The 17,498-nt window shown below is 45.5% G+C and overlaps 1 protein-coding gene across 5 annotated transcripts in view; it reads right to left on the bottom strand.

Moving 5' to 3' along the window:
- Positions 1-17,498, bottom strand: part of ebf1a (EBF transcription factor 1a) — a 55,507-nt gene that overhangs the window by 25,019 nt on the left and 12,990 nt on the right. For all 5 annotated transcript variants that reach the window (XM_035911046.2, XM_006781701.3, XM_035911053.2 and 2 more), the window contains exon 7: positions 874-955. In XM_035911046.2, the coding sequence (XP_035766939.1) occupies positions 874-955 (82 nt within the window). The remainder of the gene's footprint in view (positions 1-873; positions 956-17,498) is intronic.

The raw sequence follows: 17,498 nt of genomic DNA, 5'->3' as shown, positions 1-17,498 counted from the left end.
CTGCACTAGACACATGACACCAATGATCCGTAATAGAAATTCATAGGAGAATTCCTTGAATGCATATATGGAGGTTGTTCACATCTGGACATCTATTAGCCAGTTTAGATGCACAAATGCACGTGCAAAGTATTTTGTATTTTTATTATAACATGAATAGTTAAAGTGTAACTTGTTAGGAAAACTTCACTGATTCACTGGTGATTCTAGACATGCAACACTTATGTCCCTTTGAAATTAAAGTTATTGCTATTTCCTCATTCACTTAGACAGGGGCTTCAAAATAACCACCAAATTTGTTGCCAAGATGGCTGCCAGTGGCGAGCCTTTCTTCCAGAAGGAACAGGAAGTGTGTGCACAGTGGATTCTCAGAGCTTTTTCCCTTAAAGGAGCCAGTGGCTGCCACCAAAAACAAAGCTGTGAGAGCAGTAGGAGTCATCCAAAACTGTAGAGTTGTCAAAGCAAAGAGCAGAAAGATGCTTTGAAGAGCTTTCAAATAGAAAGCTGGGTTTATCATTCCTAACGGGTTCACATCTACTTATCGTTTCATGAGGCATTTTGCAGCTTTGTTTGTGGCGTTTCCATATGTGGGTTTAGAACTGAACGTTCTTTTGTTGTGATGCTTTTCTCTGAGTCCTCAGGACATTTGTTTATTAATTCTTTTGTAACTTTCGAACATTTATGCTCTGTGGCTTCTGGACATTTTTACTAGAAAGAGATCTTTTGAATTCTTTCTGTTATTCTTTGAAAGGAAGGAGATTCTGCTGTGGTTGTGTGTGCAGCCTTAAAAGAAAGAAGAAGAAGAAACAGACAGAAGTGTTACTCCTGTCCACTATAAATACTGAGCTAGGCATTCAGACAGTTATGTATCACCTGAAAACGCCTCATGTCTCGAGGGTTCCCTGCATTCTTCAGGCAGTTCTGGTTACACTTCAGGAAGAACTTGAGGAAGAACCTGCACGTGCAAGAGAAACAAACAGCAAGAGAACCGAATGAGCTGTTGCAACAGCACCTGTGAGTCACTGAAACAGTGCGAGCTCCCTTCAATAAAACACACAACACAAATAAAACAAATAAAAGAGCAGTGGCAGACAAGGCTCATACACTATCCCACCATCATCCATCAGTTGTTTATGACAAAGGCACTTTTCTATGTAAAAACAGCTCCGGGATATTGAGTAAGATGCTACCTTGTATATCCATCTCTTGGAGCTGCTGTCACAGCTTGCCATAAACTCACCAGGGCAGACGCAGAACCACCCCCCCCCCCCCCCCCCCCCCCCACAGCTGCACAGCCGTGTGACGGAGGTTGTGCTGTAGCTACTCTGCAGCATAGTGTTGTCATTCCTGCCTCTCTCAATCTCAGTGTGAGAGACCACATCAACAGCACCTGCCATGCATTATTAATAGGCTGAGATGGCAAGTATGGCTACCCGCATCAATACTTAATGAAGGAGGGAGGGAGGGGAAGGAGAGAGGGGGAGAGAGGGAGGGTCGGAGGAGTAAAGGGGAGAGTTGTGGGGGTGGGCTGAAAAGCAGGAAGGGGGACGGCTGACAATTTATTCCCTAGCCCCACCTCAGGGCTCGAAGCCTGACAACTTCTTCTTTAACTGAACCTACACTACTGTACGTCTCGTCACTCTCCCTTCTGCGCTGTCTGTCTGTCTTAAAAAACAACAACAACAACAAAAACACACAAAAAACACCGAAATCAAATGAGCCGCGAAAATAAACAGCGCCGTGTACAAATAAACAGGAACCCTCAAAAGGGGAAAAATGAAACTACAACACACGCCACCACCACCGACCCCCCCGCCCCCCATTCCCCCCCCCCCCCCCCCACTTCCCTTTGAGGTAGCTCAAAGAAGTGCTGACAGCTGAAACTGCTTACAATACAGATCTCGACCAGCCAGTGAGAGAATCACTCCTTTGCTCAGCTTTTCTTTCATATGTCTTATTTTCTCCCCTCTGTTCATTTGTTATGGCTAGGATTCTGCACTGGGCAGCGCGTTTGGAGCCAACCGCCTCAGATATAATCATGCACAAGTGAGCGCATCACACACACACACACACATACACACGGGCACACACAGACACACATACAGAAACATGTCAAGAGAAACACTGTAAGTAGCAGCGTGCCTTGGACAATTGCTTCATCTAGGGATACGAAAAAAGAGAGAGAGAGAAAGGAGCAAAGAAGATAAATGGACAAGCTGGAGTTATGTCTCATTCCAAGGGCCAGCCTACTGCTGTGTGCATTATAAGCATCTGATGTAACACAAGAACTCGTGAATTTATCCCTGACAACTTTTAAATGCGTGACAGCTGGTTAGTGGTAGATGCTCCTCTTGAAGCAAAAGAAGAAGAAGAAAAAAAAAAAAGACTCTTATGTGCTCTCAATAACAAACTGTCTTTCTCTGATGCTCTGTTTTATTCTTTGGCTTTGTTTGTGCTCTGATTTACAGTCTCGCTGGCTCGAGCGGCCAAATCGAAATGAGAAGGGGAGGGGAGAAAAAGAGGGGAAAAAACAGAGGAGGCAGAAAGTGAGAGGAGAAACTGATAGAAACATAGACAGAGAGACGAGGTAGACAGTATGTGAAATCTGAAAGGAGAGACAGACCACCCTCCTGTATATTTTAGAAGCTGTAGGCCAATATCTCAATAATTCATGAAGCAGAGAGATGGAGTCCCCCCCCCCCCCCTTTTTTTTTTTTTTTTACAGTGGCTGTTAGACCCCACAGACTGAGGGTCTCCCAACTTTCTTGTCTCCTCGAGGTCAGGGAGCAGCCTCACAGACAGCTGTGGCCTACCTCCACTTGTCCAACATACTCCACCTTCCTAGCTGCGCCTCCTGTTTAATTCATCGATTCTACGCTTTCTTCAACTGCCCTCCTCCTCCTCTTGCTCTGCTATTCATGACAGATAGATGATGGATAAGTGGAAGGAGAAAAGTTAGGGTCAGCCGAGTCAGAGGTGACCAAATCAGAGGGCTAAATATTAGAGTTTGGAGGAGGGGGTTGGGTTGCTCCTGAAACACAGCGAGAGAAAGTCAGCGCGCCTCATGTGCTGCTCTATATGTCAGCATGCGGATCTCCCACAATCGCGCATCATCTGATTCATTATTTACATGACTTAAGGTGTCTCGAGTCAGCCGTGTGGAAACATTACAAAACTGCAGCGAGCTGGTTCCTCTGTGCTCCATCTCGTCTCCCAGGGAGAGCCGAGGGAACTAGAATCACCACTGGCACACATTTACATGGATCAACAGAGTGTGGGTGTGTGCTGTAGGAGTGGGGGGTGGATATGCATTAGCAAGGAGATTACCATACGGATTTATGGATAATCTGATTGACAGCTGACCGGTAAATATGGACAGATAGCCTGTAATTCTCTCATTTGCTCAATTCAGCTCCCTATTATACTGTTTTCTTTGCCTTTTGATCAATAGGGGACCCATTTGATGTTTAACAATTGTTGCTTCTCACTCTCTCCATGCACATGGCGGCGTGTGAGAGTAGTTTGGTCCAAGAAAATGGGAACACCAAGCAAAATAATCATGGTCACATTACATCTTATCAGGCTCAGGACCCACACAGTCAGTCCTACCAAAGTCAGTATCTTTAATTCTTTACTTTTTTACTATAGGGAGACGTAGGGGAATGTAGGTGTATAAGATTTATAGAAAATAATGAAACAAATAAGCTGAACGCCGAAAAGCACTTGGAAAACCTGACAACTCATTTGTGTGTGTGTTTGGGGATTTTGCCTCCTTACTTCTGTATTTATATTCCTCAGGCCAGCATATGATGTTTTTTAAATCTTACACATAGTAAATGTAAAAATAAAACAGCATCTTCTCTGAAGACATCAATTTTCAGTTGCTTTACACGCACCCTTGTCTCCCGCGCACGGTCGTGCTTCGATTACAGCCTCCCTCTACCTTGTTTGTATTTGAAACTCTTGTGAGTTTCAGCTGTTTTACTGTGCAGACTCCACAGCTACAAATATTACCAGTGCAAATTGCTGCGCCGGCTGGATTAAATGAAATAAAACCATTTTGCTTTCACGTAATTACCCCCTCTCCAAATCTAGAAATGGCTGTGGAAGTGAATTTGTGAAAATAACTGCTTGGCCTCTTGAAGCCTCATGGCATAAATTTGTAAAAGCAGAAAAAAAAAAAAACCCTGAACGAATAAACACACGCAGCCAGTCGGCGTAGTAATTTAATGATCTCACACTTTCATCATATCATAAGGGGCATTATTTGTCACTTTGGAGCAATTAAACACAAACTCACCCTCTGCCCATAAAAAACAAAACAAGGAAAAGCAATTATAACACAACTTTTAAGTAATCCCTGTAGCATCTAAATATTATTACTGTGGTGATAAAGATTGTCTAAGTGATTAGCTAACAGCAATGAAGCCTCCGAGGGACAATGCTGTTATATTTTCTAATAATTTTGCCACATTAACCACAAATGAGGTAAAGAGTTGTTTTCCTTGTCAAATCTAACACAGATAACTTTGAAACTCTGGGTTTTTTATCTTCCTCCGCAGCTCTGGTTTATTTATCTTTTCCACCTTTTGTTGGACATCTCTTTGCTGTTTATTTCTCCCTCGCCCCTCCACATGCTGCTCTCTCGCTCTCTCTCTCTGTTTTGTTCTGATGCTGATGCGCTGTAAAAATGGCTGCGGGTGATACCATAACTCAGCCCTCTCTTCTCCCTCCATCCATTTCTGCTGTACAGATCATCTCCAGAAGAAAAGCCCCTGTGTCTGGCTCCTAATATGCTTCATGAGGTGTGTAATTCACTGTGCTCCGGAGGGGAGCCATTTGTCTCCGGGGTTAACTAAGTGACACAACAGCACTTCCCCATGCCTGTTACCACCGTGGGACATGTTGAACTAATCTAGGCAGGTAGAAGGATGGAAGTTCCTGCACTTCAGCAATTAAGCATTAAGATTTGCTCAGGAAATCAATCCTAATGAAGTCAGAGGCAGATTCAAATTAAGTGTAAATATTTGTAAGCAAATATAATGTTACAGCACAAAAAACTAGTAAAGGAGCAATAAATAGGCAACCAAACTAAAAGCGAAGTCTGGCGCTCTCACGGAATCAAATATCTTCTTCAACTCCTGTTTTGTATATTTTCTTTTCCTCCCCTCGTGTTTCATTTCTCATTTTCTTTCTTTCCTCTGCAACTCTTTCTTGCACTCTTTCCGCCATGCATCACTGACACTTCAACCGAGAGCCTGACTGGCTTGTTTTTGTGGTGACCTGTCTCCCTGCCTGCAGTATATGTTTAAGCATGGAGGCACACACACGTGCGCGTGCACACATACACACACTAATTTAGGGAGATTTATGAGGGGGGCCTTGCACCAGGAGCCATGCAGGCTGACCCCAGGGGTGTAGTGCAGAGGAAGGGGGGGTGGCACTGGGTGGAGGAGGCGGCCTGGCTCCACGGGGTTGGGGGGACATTAATAATCCAGAACCAGGTCTGTCTCTGGGCCTGGCCCTCAGTCTCGGACACCAGCCTGTAATAGTCTGCAATGGCCCACTTTAGATAGACAGTGACAGAAACACCCAGTGCAAGATAAAGTGATGTGACTTGACTAAAAACAGAAAATATTTAACTAAATATGTAAAAAAAATAATACTGAACACAAAAACTTTGAAGTAAATGGACAAAGAGAGGCCATTTTTCTCTGTCCCGTTCCCAAACACGCACACGCACTTCATTCCTTTGGAGTGCTACTCCTCAAAGTAGTGGTGGGCACCTCTATACTGCCCTCATGTCTATCTTAAGTGTCATGATTTATTCAAATAGAACATCTCACTGCGCTGAAAAATTCATTTCGAGCTCACTCCACGCATCGTCCCATCCTCCTCTTTATCTGCTCGATGTGTGTGCACGTCATGTCGGTTGAATTTGCCCTGTCGTTAAATATTTCTCAGAACAAATGGACCCAGGAGGAGGGAGACGACGGGTCAGGGAGCGTGGGGGGATCCACGCTGTGCCTTTGCCGCTCGGGGAGAGGCTCTGCTTGGGGAAAGATCTCTCCTTGCTTCCCCCTGGATCCGGAGCTCAAGTCCCAGCTTGGGGACAGAAGTCCCAGAGACACTTAACCAATTGTGTTTCATCCATTTCATCCGAAAAAGATCATTCAAAATTCAGCTGAGAAGTTGTGCGCCGAGCGCTGTGACACAAGGAAATGAGAGCCCTCCTGATGACGGAGAAAAGAGCGCCCGGTTCGACAACTTGTAGCCGGATAAGATCGCTACCTGTGGGCTGGCTTTACGCCACAACCACCCACAGAAAAATGCAACCAAATAAACATCTGTGCATGTGTGTGTGTATGTGCATCTGTGTATCAAAGCCATGATGAATAGCAGGCTGTCTAGGTGATGGACAATCTTGGCAGGCGGCACTGATTGAAACACTTCCTCTGTCGGGCCTGGCCCATTAATCTGATGGAGACAGAGACAAAGAGAGAAAGAGAGGCTCCAGGCCCCCAACCACAGGAGTAATGAAGGGTCCTGGTCCCTCTCACCTCACCGCTGTCCTGCCATGCTGGGACGCGCTGCTACGCTGTCCAGCCCAAACCCTGCCCTCGTGGGACTGACCAGTGAATAATGGCCCTGTCATCAGCCTGGGTTGACACCGCCACACAGCCGAAGGGTGTGTGTGACCGCATGCATGCATGCGCGCACGTGTGTGTGTGCGTGTGTGTGTGTGTGTGAGACCGGGCCCTTCAGCCTGCTTTGTGTACCTCCCCGTGCAGTCATTTACCTTAACTGTTCTCCCCTCTGCCTTACTTAAAGACTGATGCATTCATATTGAATACTGTTGATTTAAGCACATGTTAAACTTAATGCATAATGCATCGACTATATATAGCTTGATTAAGAGCACTGTGTCAACCCTGGACCGGCCCCATACATTGTGGGGATGAATGTGCCGCTCGCAAAAGTTCTTTCTTTTTGTTCCATTTAAACACCACATTAAATCATAACTGTGACTGTGACTGTACACAGGCTCAAGGTTATGTTTCTAAATGCAGCAGGATCAGAAATCAGAAACGTAATTAGTGTGCCATGTTTGTTCTCGGGTGAAAAGTTGTTTCCTCCAATGGGTCTTGAGGGAGGAATGTGGAAACAGGGAGCGGGGTGAGACCGAGAAAATGCAAGACAGAGAAAGAGTGTGTGACGGAGGGAGACTGATACTGAACACAGATGTGTGTGTGTGTGTGTGTGTGTGTGTGTGTGCAAATATGTGTGCACGTGTATGTTTTGGCCTTGCATCCTTCTGTGTTTATCAAACATATTACAGCTCCTTCTAGATTCCTCACCTGCACACCCCCAGCCTGCTACATATGGCCCACCAATCACAAAATAAGGAATCATGCATACATTAGCATAGCTAATCGCCTACCCTCTCCATTTAATATGCAAATTTCCTGAAACATTACTGAATGCCGTCTGTTCTAAATGAATAAATTTGAATCGCAATTAGAATAATCCTTTATAATTAATGAAAACTGTCAATTTTGGTTCATAAGTAATTTGATTAAAGTGGTGATGGGACACTTATGAAGTTCACCGGGCTGCAAGGGGTGCGAGCATACATTCACACGTGCGCGCAAACACACGTACATACACATGCAAAGTATAAGATGACCAATGTTAGGGCTGTGTTACTGATGAAGATGATTAATAAAGTTTTAAGAAGGTGAATGCCAAACACAAACACACACACTGAAAGAAGAGCAACTTCTTTCTTTTATCATGGTGGTGATGAAACAACAGATCAATCACGCCTTTCTGCTGCCTGACAGAGAAGGAAAAGTGAGGGAGTGATTGAAGAGGTTTCCTGGCCTTGTGGTGCTGTGTCAGTGGCCTGTCTGTCCGGTGGGAGACACTGATGGACTGTCGAAGCAGAGAGAGAGAGAGAGAGAGAGAGCTGCACACACACTCTCTCACACACACACACACACATACATGCCAAGTCATTACAGAGGGCTGAAAAGCTTTCCTTATGTTTCTAACAGTAGGATGGGCTTTTGCCAGTATCAGTACCATGTTACGAAGACCATATAGCTAACGATGAGGGCAATGTGCGTGTTTGTGTGTGTCTGCCTCCTCATCAAACCATTCTTCAGCTAAAACTCTTTTATGCTGTCCCGCAAGCAAATAATGATGCCACTTAAATTAGTCTCAACTGCGCTACCAGTTGTAAGGTACACAGTGAGTACACTCGTATTTGTGCACCAACTCGAACGCGGGCGTGCACGCGAGTGTGCTTGCATGGCTTCAGCCCAATAATAATGGTCCAGATAGTGTAGAGCCTCGCAGACTAATTAGCCAAATCACTGAGAAAATAGCAGCCTGCTAATTAATGGGTATTATGGCATTTCAGAAGTCACTACTCTAATTGGGAGGGGAACTGAGCCTCAGATTTCCATACTGCAGTAATACCGACTTTATCCATCGATCTATCTGTCCGTCTGTCTACCTACTTGGCATGCTTGCTTTTAAACACAATCCTCCACGTGCATACAGGAAAAATAATTATCCTGCACGGGCTCAGATTTTCAGATGTACACGTGCACATCATGTGTGTGCACACAGTTGAGTTTTTTCAGTTCTGCTATAACATCAAGGAGGCGATGATGACTACATGGCCCATTTGTGTGACCTCTGACCTTTTTACCTTTTGTATTTATTCTATTAAATATCTGTATATCACTTTGAGAGCAGAGGGGGGATTGCTTGATGCAGGCAAAATGGTCAGTAATATAATCCATCTGAATAATTCTCTTTTTTATATTGTGCATGTGAATGTCTCCAGCCGCCCCTCTGATACACATGCACGCATGCATATCCCCTATAGATTCCTTTTAACCCTATCAGACGGTGAGACAATCAAAATAGATTTGCATTCAAATGCCACATGCTCGGTATCAAATATCAAATCAAGCTTGAGTCACTGAGACAGGCAGACAGTCACCTCCTCCCTCCTGCCTCCGCCTTCCCTCCAGCACCTGCTCCTTTCTCCTCTCGGGGTCCCAGGGACTCCCATTCTCCCCCGGATGAGCTCTATCGAGGAGTGACAAGCTGTGGCTAGGGCTTGATTGACAGCCTGTTGATGCTTCTTTTTTTTTTCCATCACACACCCTTCTTTCTCTACACAAACACTGATGCACGCACACACGCACACACTCTCGATTCGCCTCCATCACCTCCCCCTGCTGGTGTACTGGTCTGGGTGTCTGTGATAGCCCCTGGGCTAGTGCCCTGCAGGCTGCACACCACTATACATACAAATCACAGCATGTCAGCCTTGTGAATGGGCCCATTTTGACTTTGTCCTTGTAAAGTCAGGCCCCCCTTGAAGCAGGCTGTATCTGTATCCTGCCTCTTTCTTTACTTTCCCTCTCACTCTTACACGCACACAGGCAGATGCATGATGGAAGTTGCACAAAAAGGAGTGAGCGGGAGCTTAGTGCACGCACGCATAAACACAGGCATGCACAGAAACACGCACAGAGTTGGGGAAAGGCACATCTAAATGCGGTGGTAATGGGCGGCACCGCAAAGGAGTAGGATATAAATACATCAACAACAACACAACCTCACAGACAGGCCAACACTCCATAACAGCCAAGTCCCGGGGCCTAATCTCACACACTCAGCTAGTACACCTGGTTAATGTTAAGAGGGCAGTTATAGTCAATTACATTCCCATATAATGCATAAACCTCCACCCTGCCAGTGCCAGGAGAATAATTGAAAACAGGCGCAGAATGCAACTGGGCCCAGTCAAAAAGTCAACTTCCCACCCCCCTGACTTTGACTAGTGCTATATGTGCTGTCTTCCTATGCCATATTTTGGGGTCCTAGGGGGGCAAATAAGGGGGAATAAAGGGGTGGGGTTGCCATTTGGATATGTGCAATGAAAGACCAAGAGGATATGGAGTCATATGAGGTAGTGGAGAAGAGGACAAAAGGAGCAGGAAAAGGAAGACGGTGAGGGCTTTGTACCCCAGGTGAGGTCCAGGGAAGGGGCAGTTAGGGTCGCAGTGAGAAGGTGGTGTACGGGTGGTGAAGTTCCATGCGGATGGAGTGGGGGGAGAGTTGAGGAGGGGTGGGGGACAGCGGTTGTAAGTAGGAGTTTGAGACTGACAGGTGACATTACCCTGCGTCATGGCTGGACGGACAGAGGGACAGAGGGCGCGATGGTTATCCAAGCAGAGAAATGTCACTGTCCAGACACCGCTGTGACACGCAGACACACACACACATACACACACACACGAGCACACAAAGATCCAGGACAAAGGAGTCTGGAGTCTTTGAGAGTGAAAAAAAGGCTGGCTACAGTGGGCAAAGATGAAGAGATTACATCCTCTCCATTTAAAAAAGGAGATTAGAAAAAAAGAGACAAAACGGGAGAAAAGGCTAAGAGTTACTGACTATAATATTACAACGATCATGCATTTATTCCAGTTGTTTGCTTTCTAACACAAACTTCCCTTCCTTTTGTGAAGCTGGTTCTTTCTTCACATTTTTTTGTCCCTTTTCAATCTGTTCTCTCCTGTTTTTCATTAAAGCCTAACCTAATTTTTTGGCAAAGCTTATAAAGTGTCCATATTGCTGCTCATTCGACCTCATTGATTTAGTGTTTGGTTAAATATTCACGACTGTGGATGCAATTAACATGCTGTTAATGAATAATTGATCGCATCTTAAGCGGCCATAAAACTCATGCATATTAATTATTGAAACAGGAAATATGGGAAAAAAAACAGCCTTTCTTGTTTTGCCTCAATCAAGCTTCTTTCATTTTTTTTTAAGTCAGGAAGGCGTATTGAGAGTGTTTGTGGTAGAGAAGTGCCTCTTAGGAGTGTGTGCTTGCGCCTGTGTGTGTATGGGAAACAGAACGCGCTGTGAACACTATGCAAATGCCTCCCATAAACACAGCTTTAACAGCCCTTATATGCATTTAAGCTGCCTCTGAGTACATCTATTTTGCTCATACATACAGTACATCTCGCATGCATGTGTGTGTGTGTGTGTGTATCTGTATGCTGTGCAGCTCAGTGTGATGGGGATTACGTTGCAGGTTGAATGTTGTGTTGACAGCCTCGGTGTGACAGAGGCAGTAGCTGCCTGTTACAAGAGGTGAGTGTTTACCACGAGCAAACAGAACAAAAAAAACCCCCAATAAAACAAATCTAGTGAACATGTGAGGCCTTGTCAATGAAACGCCGGAGATCAGTCGACCAGCAGTGAGCTTCCTGCACCCTCAATGTCTCTGATAGTTTGCCATTACAGCCTGATGTTGCCCCTTGCGCCTCCCCTTGGATCCCGGTGGGTGGAGAACAGTTGTGTGAAGAGGAAGACGTGGGTGGCAATCAGCCGCCTGGTACGTGGCTCACCTGTGGTCAGGTAAATGGTTGACTCCCTTCCCAGTGAGCATGTGCGCATGAGAGCGAAACTGTGCATTTGTGTGATTTTACACTCAGTTTCGGGGGGTTAAATTCATTAGTTGTACATGCTGCGCTCCGAAACCACTCTAAAATGCCTCGACATGAAAAATACATCCCGGGAGCAGCCGCACACTACAGGAAACACCAATTTACATCAGTGGTTGTTATTTATTTAGCACACAAAAAGCTCTTGGAGGTGTATATGTGTGTTACCCCCTCTCTATCTTACTCTCTCTAACTAACTACTTGGCGATGTTGGTGCCTGGGAGCTAAAAAGTGACAAGCCGTCAATTGTGTTCCAATATTAACCCCCCTCTCAATGTCTTTATGCCCATCTCCTTCTCTGTGATGTCGGCTTGATCAAAGCAGCAGCACTTTGGTAAAAATAACTGGGGAGAGTGAGATGGAGGACACCACGCTGCTCGCAGACTGATGAACGACGGCCAGTCTTGCAGCAAAACAATGTCACGTCCTCTTTTTCTTTGTCTCTCCTCCCCAGTCTACCTCATTATCCCATTCGCTCTCTGTTTCTGTAAGACAAACATGAGGCTCTTCAGTCCCCCTCTTTATGCAGCTGAGCGGCTTGGCGGTATTTCGCGTGTTGTGGAGAGGGTGAAGCGCATGATAAAGCTTTTTATATGACGAGGAACGCGCGGCAGTCACTGACGTTCTTGCTATTCGAAAAGAGAGATTGAAAGACGGGTTGGGTGCGGGATACAAGAAAGAGGCAGACCACCGGTGAGACAGGATGTGATCGAAAGATGCTCCGCGTCTGCGTTTCATCTCATCTTAGCAGGTTCAGCTAGCGGTGAGATTCCTCAAACGTACCTTCACTCATCAGCAATGGGGAATGGGGGAGGGGGTGGAGGGGAGGGGTGAGGTTGGTAGGGAAAGGGACGGAGACAGAAAGAAGAAGAAAAGGGAAAAAGTATAAGCATACACACACACATGCATACAAAGAGAGAGAGTGAGTGAGAAGGAGAAATACGAGGTGGATCTCTGTGTGGCTAATTCTCTGGGTGTGGGAAAGCAGAGCACCTAACACAGGTTGGCCTGGTTTCAGTAATGAGTTTGATTCTTCTCTCTGCCTCCTCAGTCTCACTAGGGACCAAGACTGCATAATAACATCCTTCACACACACACACTCACACACACACAGACTCCCTCCCTCTCTCTCTCACTCTCTCTCTCTCTCACACACACACACACACGCAGCCACAAACAGGTCTATGGGGAGCTAATTATTCTCACCTGTGTTAATTATTGCTGTAAGCCAATCAGTGGACTCTGTGCTAATTAGGCAGTGTTAGGTCTGATTAGTGTTTTGCAGAAGGCCCACTCAAACTGTTATCTACCACACTAGTCCCCTCAGGCGAGACAGGGGAGAGGAGAACAGGTGGATGCTTGCCCTATGTGTACGAGAGTGTGTGTGTGTGTCTGTGTGTGCTCATCCTTAATGATAAATAACTGAAGGACATCTTAAATTCACAATAAAAGAAAGTCTTATCAGTTTCTTTTTTTTTTTTTCAAAACAACCAAACTTCTGTTAAACAAAACAAGGCGTGCCATCAATTCAACTAGTCTCAGCCCTCTCGGTTAATTGGCCTTGGTTTGGGTGGGGGTGTCAGTTCTTTTATCTGGACAAACAGTTTGCGTACCCTTTTAGTTAATGAGGGCTGATCCAGGATTAGTTCTCTCACTAATTGCTCAGTTTTTGCTAGGTTAACCTCTTGAATTGATCCGTATGTCACACATGCATGACACGGGGAGTGCTGTGTATGAGCATGTGGTAGAAAAACAGTCTCCAAAAAAAAAAAAGTGAGAGAGAAAAAAGGGTGTGATAAAGGTATAAATGGAGCAGTGGGTGGATGACCTCTCAGATGAGGAGAATGAAAAGGAGAAAAAGGGAGAAAAGAGGAGAAAGGATGAGAAGAGGAGAGAGAAAAAAGAGGAGGAGGGAAGAAAGAGGGAGAAGGAGGCTGGAGGAAACCTTCCTCTTATGACACGATTGATTTTCTTTCAGAGGCTTGAGCCTGTCACTACTGAACACTTGGTCCCCCAGTCCTCCATGCACACTCAAACACAGACACACACACAGACACACACACACACACACACAGACACACACACACACACACTCAAACACAGACACACTCAAACACAGACACACACATACACACACACACACATACACATACACACACACACAGAGACATGCACTTATGCACAAACTCTGTGCCCTGACCTCCACGTGTGCCTGCTGGTCCATACTGGGTCTAATGACACCGTGGCCTCCCACAGATCAATAGTAAGCTGTCACTCAGCTGGCAAGCACACACATACACGCACACACATGCACGCACACACAACGACGCACACACCTATACACACACACAAAAGCAGCCGGACAGATGCAGACGCACATACACTCATGCAGCTTGGGGTGTGCGTTTGCACATTTGTGTATGCTGGAAGCCATGTTTTCTACAACCTCAGCAGATGCCCTCCTTCCCCCCTTTACCAACACCCCCAAGACCACCATACACACACACACACACACACACACTGGACCAAAGCCATATTCTCTCTCCTCAGCTGTTTTCTCACCCTCCTATTCCCTAACACAGAGAGTCTGAGTCCTGATGTAATATTGATGAATGAGTATGGAGGCTGTATAAAAACTGATAGGTCCCTGTGATTGTTAAATTATAAATTGTCATCGATTTCCCGTCCCTGCCCACATATGCACACATGCATATGTGTCCACGCAAAAACACACGTATTAAAACAGTCACACAATTGCATTTGCCCGGGGAGGAAAGAAAGAGAGTGCCCCCCCACCTCCTCTTGACTTACTCCACGTCATTCACCACGATCTCTTCCTGTTTCTTTTCCCCATTCCACCCCCTCCACCACCCCCATTCATTCTCTCTCTCTTCTTCTCCTCAACAATCTCAAGCACCCATCCGCCTCTCTCCATACACATCTCAAGTGCCACTTAGAAAACCAGACTGGGGTTTGAGCCAAACTCTCCTCTTGGTGGTTCAGTGTTTGTATGGCTCTGTGTGTGCGCATGTATGTGTGTGTGTGTGTGTGTGAGACTTTTAGTGTCTTGGAGTCAAGAGGAGCGCAGCATAAAGACCTTCATTTCCCTTTAATTTCGGCACAAACTCGATAATTTATGCCTGACTAAAAATCTGTTAACTGTGAAAAGCTGCGACGAACTCTGGTTAAAAAACATTTGTTTGTCTCCGTTAAATCACTAATTATAGCCTGGCACAACACGGGGCAGATGCGGGCTAATTCACCATTAGGCCGTTTGGTGTTTATTAAACTTTTATAATGTGATCACTCTGATAACGGCACAATTGTTTCCCTGGGCGTGTGTGATTATAGTGTACCCCTCTGTCCCCTTGTAATGTCTCCCATTGAGCGTGCGTGTGTCCGTGTATATGTGTGAATGAGTGAGTGTGTGTGTGCGTGTCTTGGAGCTCGCGGAGTGGTGTTTTCCATTTCTCATTAGAGTGGCACAGACTCCTGCTGCAGGGTCAATGGAGAGGGGGGAGAGAATGGTGTGTGGATGTGTGTGTGTGTATCTGTTTGAAGGGGAGTGGGGTGGTAATGAGTGCAGGAACATAATACTACGGCGTCCATTAATGCTCTGAGGCAGTGACATTAGGCATACTTAACTAATAGAGCCAGTCTCTGCAATTACCCACTGTTATCTCTGCAGCTTTAGAGGGGAACCGGCTTTAATAAATGTTTGTAGTAATGTGATAAATGCCAGGTTTGCTCATTTGTAATCTACACTGCGGGACGAGGGGAAGCGGGTGGATCTAATTGTTTTCCTCCAGATTTGAGAATGAGGTTGAGTTCAGAGAAGTCTTCTGCAGTGGAAAAAGAAGAAGAAGAAGAAGAAGAAGAAGAAGAAGGAGAATAATAAGAAGAAAAGTCTTCCCTTTTTCAGAATGCATTTCTCCCTCTCTGTTGTCTGTCTATCTGTCTCACTCTCAGCCTCTCAGTGGGGTACTATTACAACCGTCCTCCTGTCAAACAGAGAAAAGCATCCCATACCTGACGCTCACCGTCGCGTCCCTGCCTCTTCTTTTCTCTCTCCTCTTATCTCTCTTTGATCCGGGCCCACATCAGAGGTGCTGGCGTGATCGTGTGTGTAAACATCTTGTCATGCTAACATGGGCGTCATGACAGAAGAGAGATGCGCTTCATTAACGGCACGCTTGTAAGTTTGTCTTTGTGTTTGAACGTGCCTGTGTAGGCTATACGTCTCTTCATAGGTGTGTGCGTGTGAGGGAGCGTGTGTCATATTTACTCAGGTCAATGGAGGAAATACAGACGAATCTGATAAAGTGCTTTTATTTTATCTTTTTTTTTCTTTTTGTAAAAACGTGACCTAATTTAAGTCCGCTTCAGCTCTACAAAACTAAACTTGGCGCCTTATCTGTTTCTCTCGAAGGCTCCTCCAAACTCCTCTCTGAAAAGCTACCTCGACAGAATAGCTGTAAATTAACAAGCAAGTAATTGCCTGCTAAGACAAAAAAAAAAAAAAAGAAAATAAAAAATACACCAGCAATTTTGCCAGTCACACCTCACACACCCCTTCATTCGTTTGGCAGTAAATCTTGTCTGTTTGTGCGAAGACAATAGCCAGAGGAAGAGGGAGGCAGGGAGGGAGCGGTGTCGCGCGAGGGGAAAAAAGAGAAGGTACGGCAGAGAGAGAGAGAGGCAGAAGAGAAAGCGGCACTGTTAATTGTTTTCCAGAGAAAAAGGTTGCAAAGGTCTGTGTGTTTGAACTGAATGTCACCTCATGTAAATCACAGCTCCTGTGTTTGGGGAAGCCAATAACTGGGGGGATAATTAGCGCGCAGTCTCTCCTGCAGCCGAGGAGCAGATCGAGGAGGAACGCGTTTGCCGAGGAAGAAGCGTTCAAAAAGCGAGGAAGATTCCAAGTGTGATTAACCGAAAAGCCTCCGGAGTTAAATCTGGAGTTCTGAGTGGGAGGACCAAAGAGAAAAAGACACATAGGCAGAGGGGCAGACAGACAGGGAGAGAGATGGAAGATAGGGGAGACACATGGATGGAGAAGAGCAGAGGGAGCGACACAGATCGCAGAAGGAGACGCAGAAGCAAAGGAAACAAGTGAACATTCCTCCGAGTGAGGTCAAGCCACTCAGTAAACAAGCAAACAACGATAGAGGCGCGCACAGAAGAGAGGGGGGGTGAAGGCGGTGTAAAACAACAAAGTGCCTCAGTCGATTGCCTACGCCTTACTTTGTCTCCCCACATGAGTTACATAAACACAAACAAAGGCCTTTAAATCCAGCTCTGCTTTTTGAGGTGGAACAGTGACATGTGCTTAGGTCTCATTTGTTGTTGATTAATGCAAAGTTAAAAAGAAAAGAATATATTAGGAATGTAAGAATATATCATCCCTTTGATCGAACTGAGCTGTTGACCATAATTGTCTGCACACTGACGTCCACTGCTTTACATTTAATTATGGCAGAGATGCCACTTTGAAGATTTCCTTTTGTCTTTTAACATCGCAGCTCAAATTAGTCAAGCTCAGTGTCACACAACTCATATATAAGAGCAGACATGAAGAGGTTTAACTGGGAGAGGATGACATAGTAACTAAATAGCCTTTGGTTGCTTTTTCTTCTTCTTCTTTTTATGGTTTTGAAAACGCTGGACCTAAAAGCAAATCTTGCGCAGAATAATCAGAAGATGACTTTTAATATTGTAACTTTGTCGCAGGATCCCAAGGACGATATCACAGAACACATCTCCCCCCCACCCAACCCCCACCCCCCCAATCTCCCACATGGCGTGCAGGTTTTCCTTCCATTGTGACATGTGAAACTGAGAGCACCGCTCGCAGCGCCTGGCCAGCGATCCATTCTTCCTGGACAGATTGATGGAAAACAATCAACAGAATATACATCTTGCTCGGGCACAGCGTGTCACAAGCGCTCATCCTGG

Source organism: Neolamprologus brichardi, chromosome 2, assembly GCF_056152115.1.
Source record: "Neolamprologus brichardi isolate AB-2024 chromosome 2, ASM5615211v1, whole genome shotgun sequence".
Classification (NCBI taxonomy): domain Eukaryota; kingdom Metazoa; phylum Chordata; class Actinopteri; order Cichliformes; family Cichlidae; genus Neolamprologus; species Neolamprologus brichardi.
Note: the sequence above shows the minus strand (reverse complement) of the source record. Positions and strands in the feature narration are given on the sequence as shown.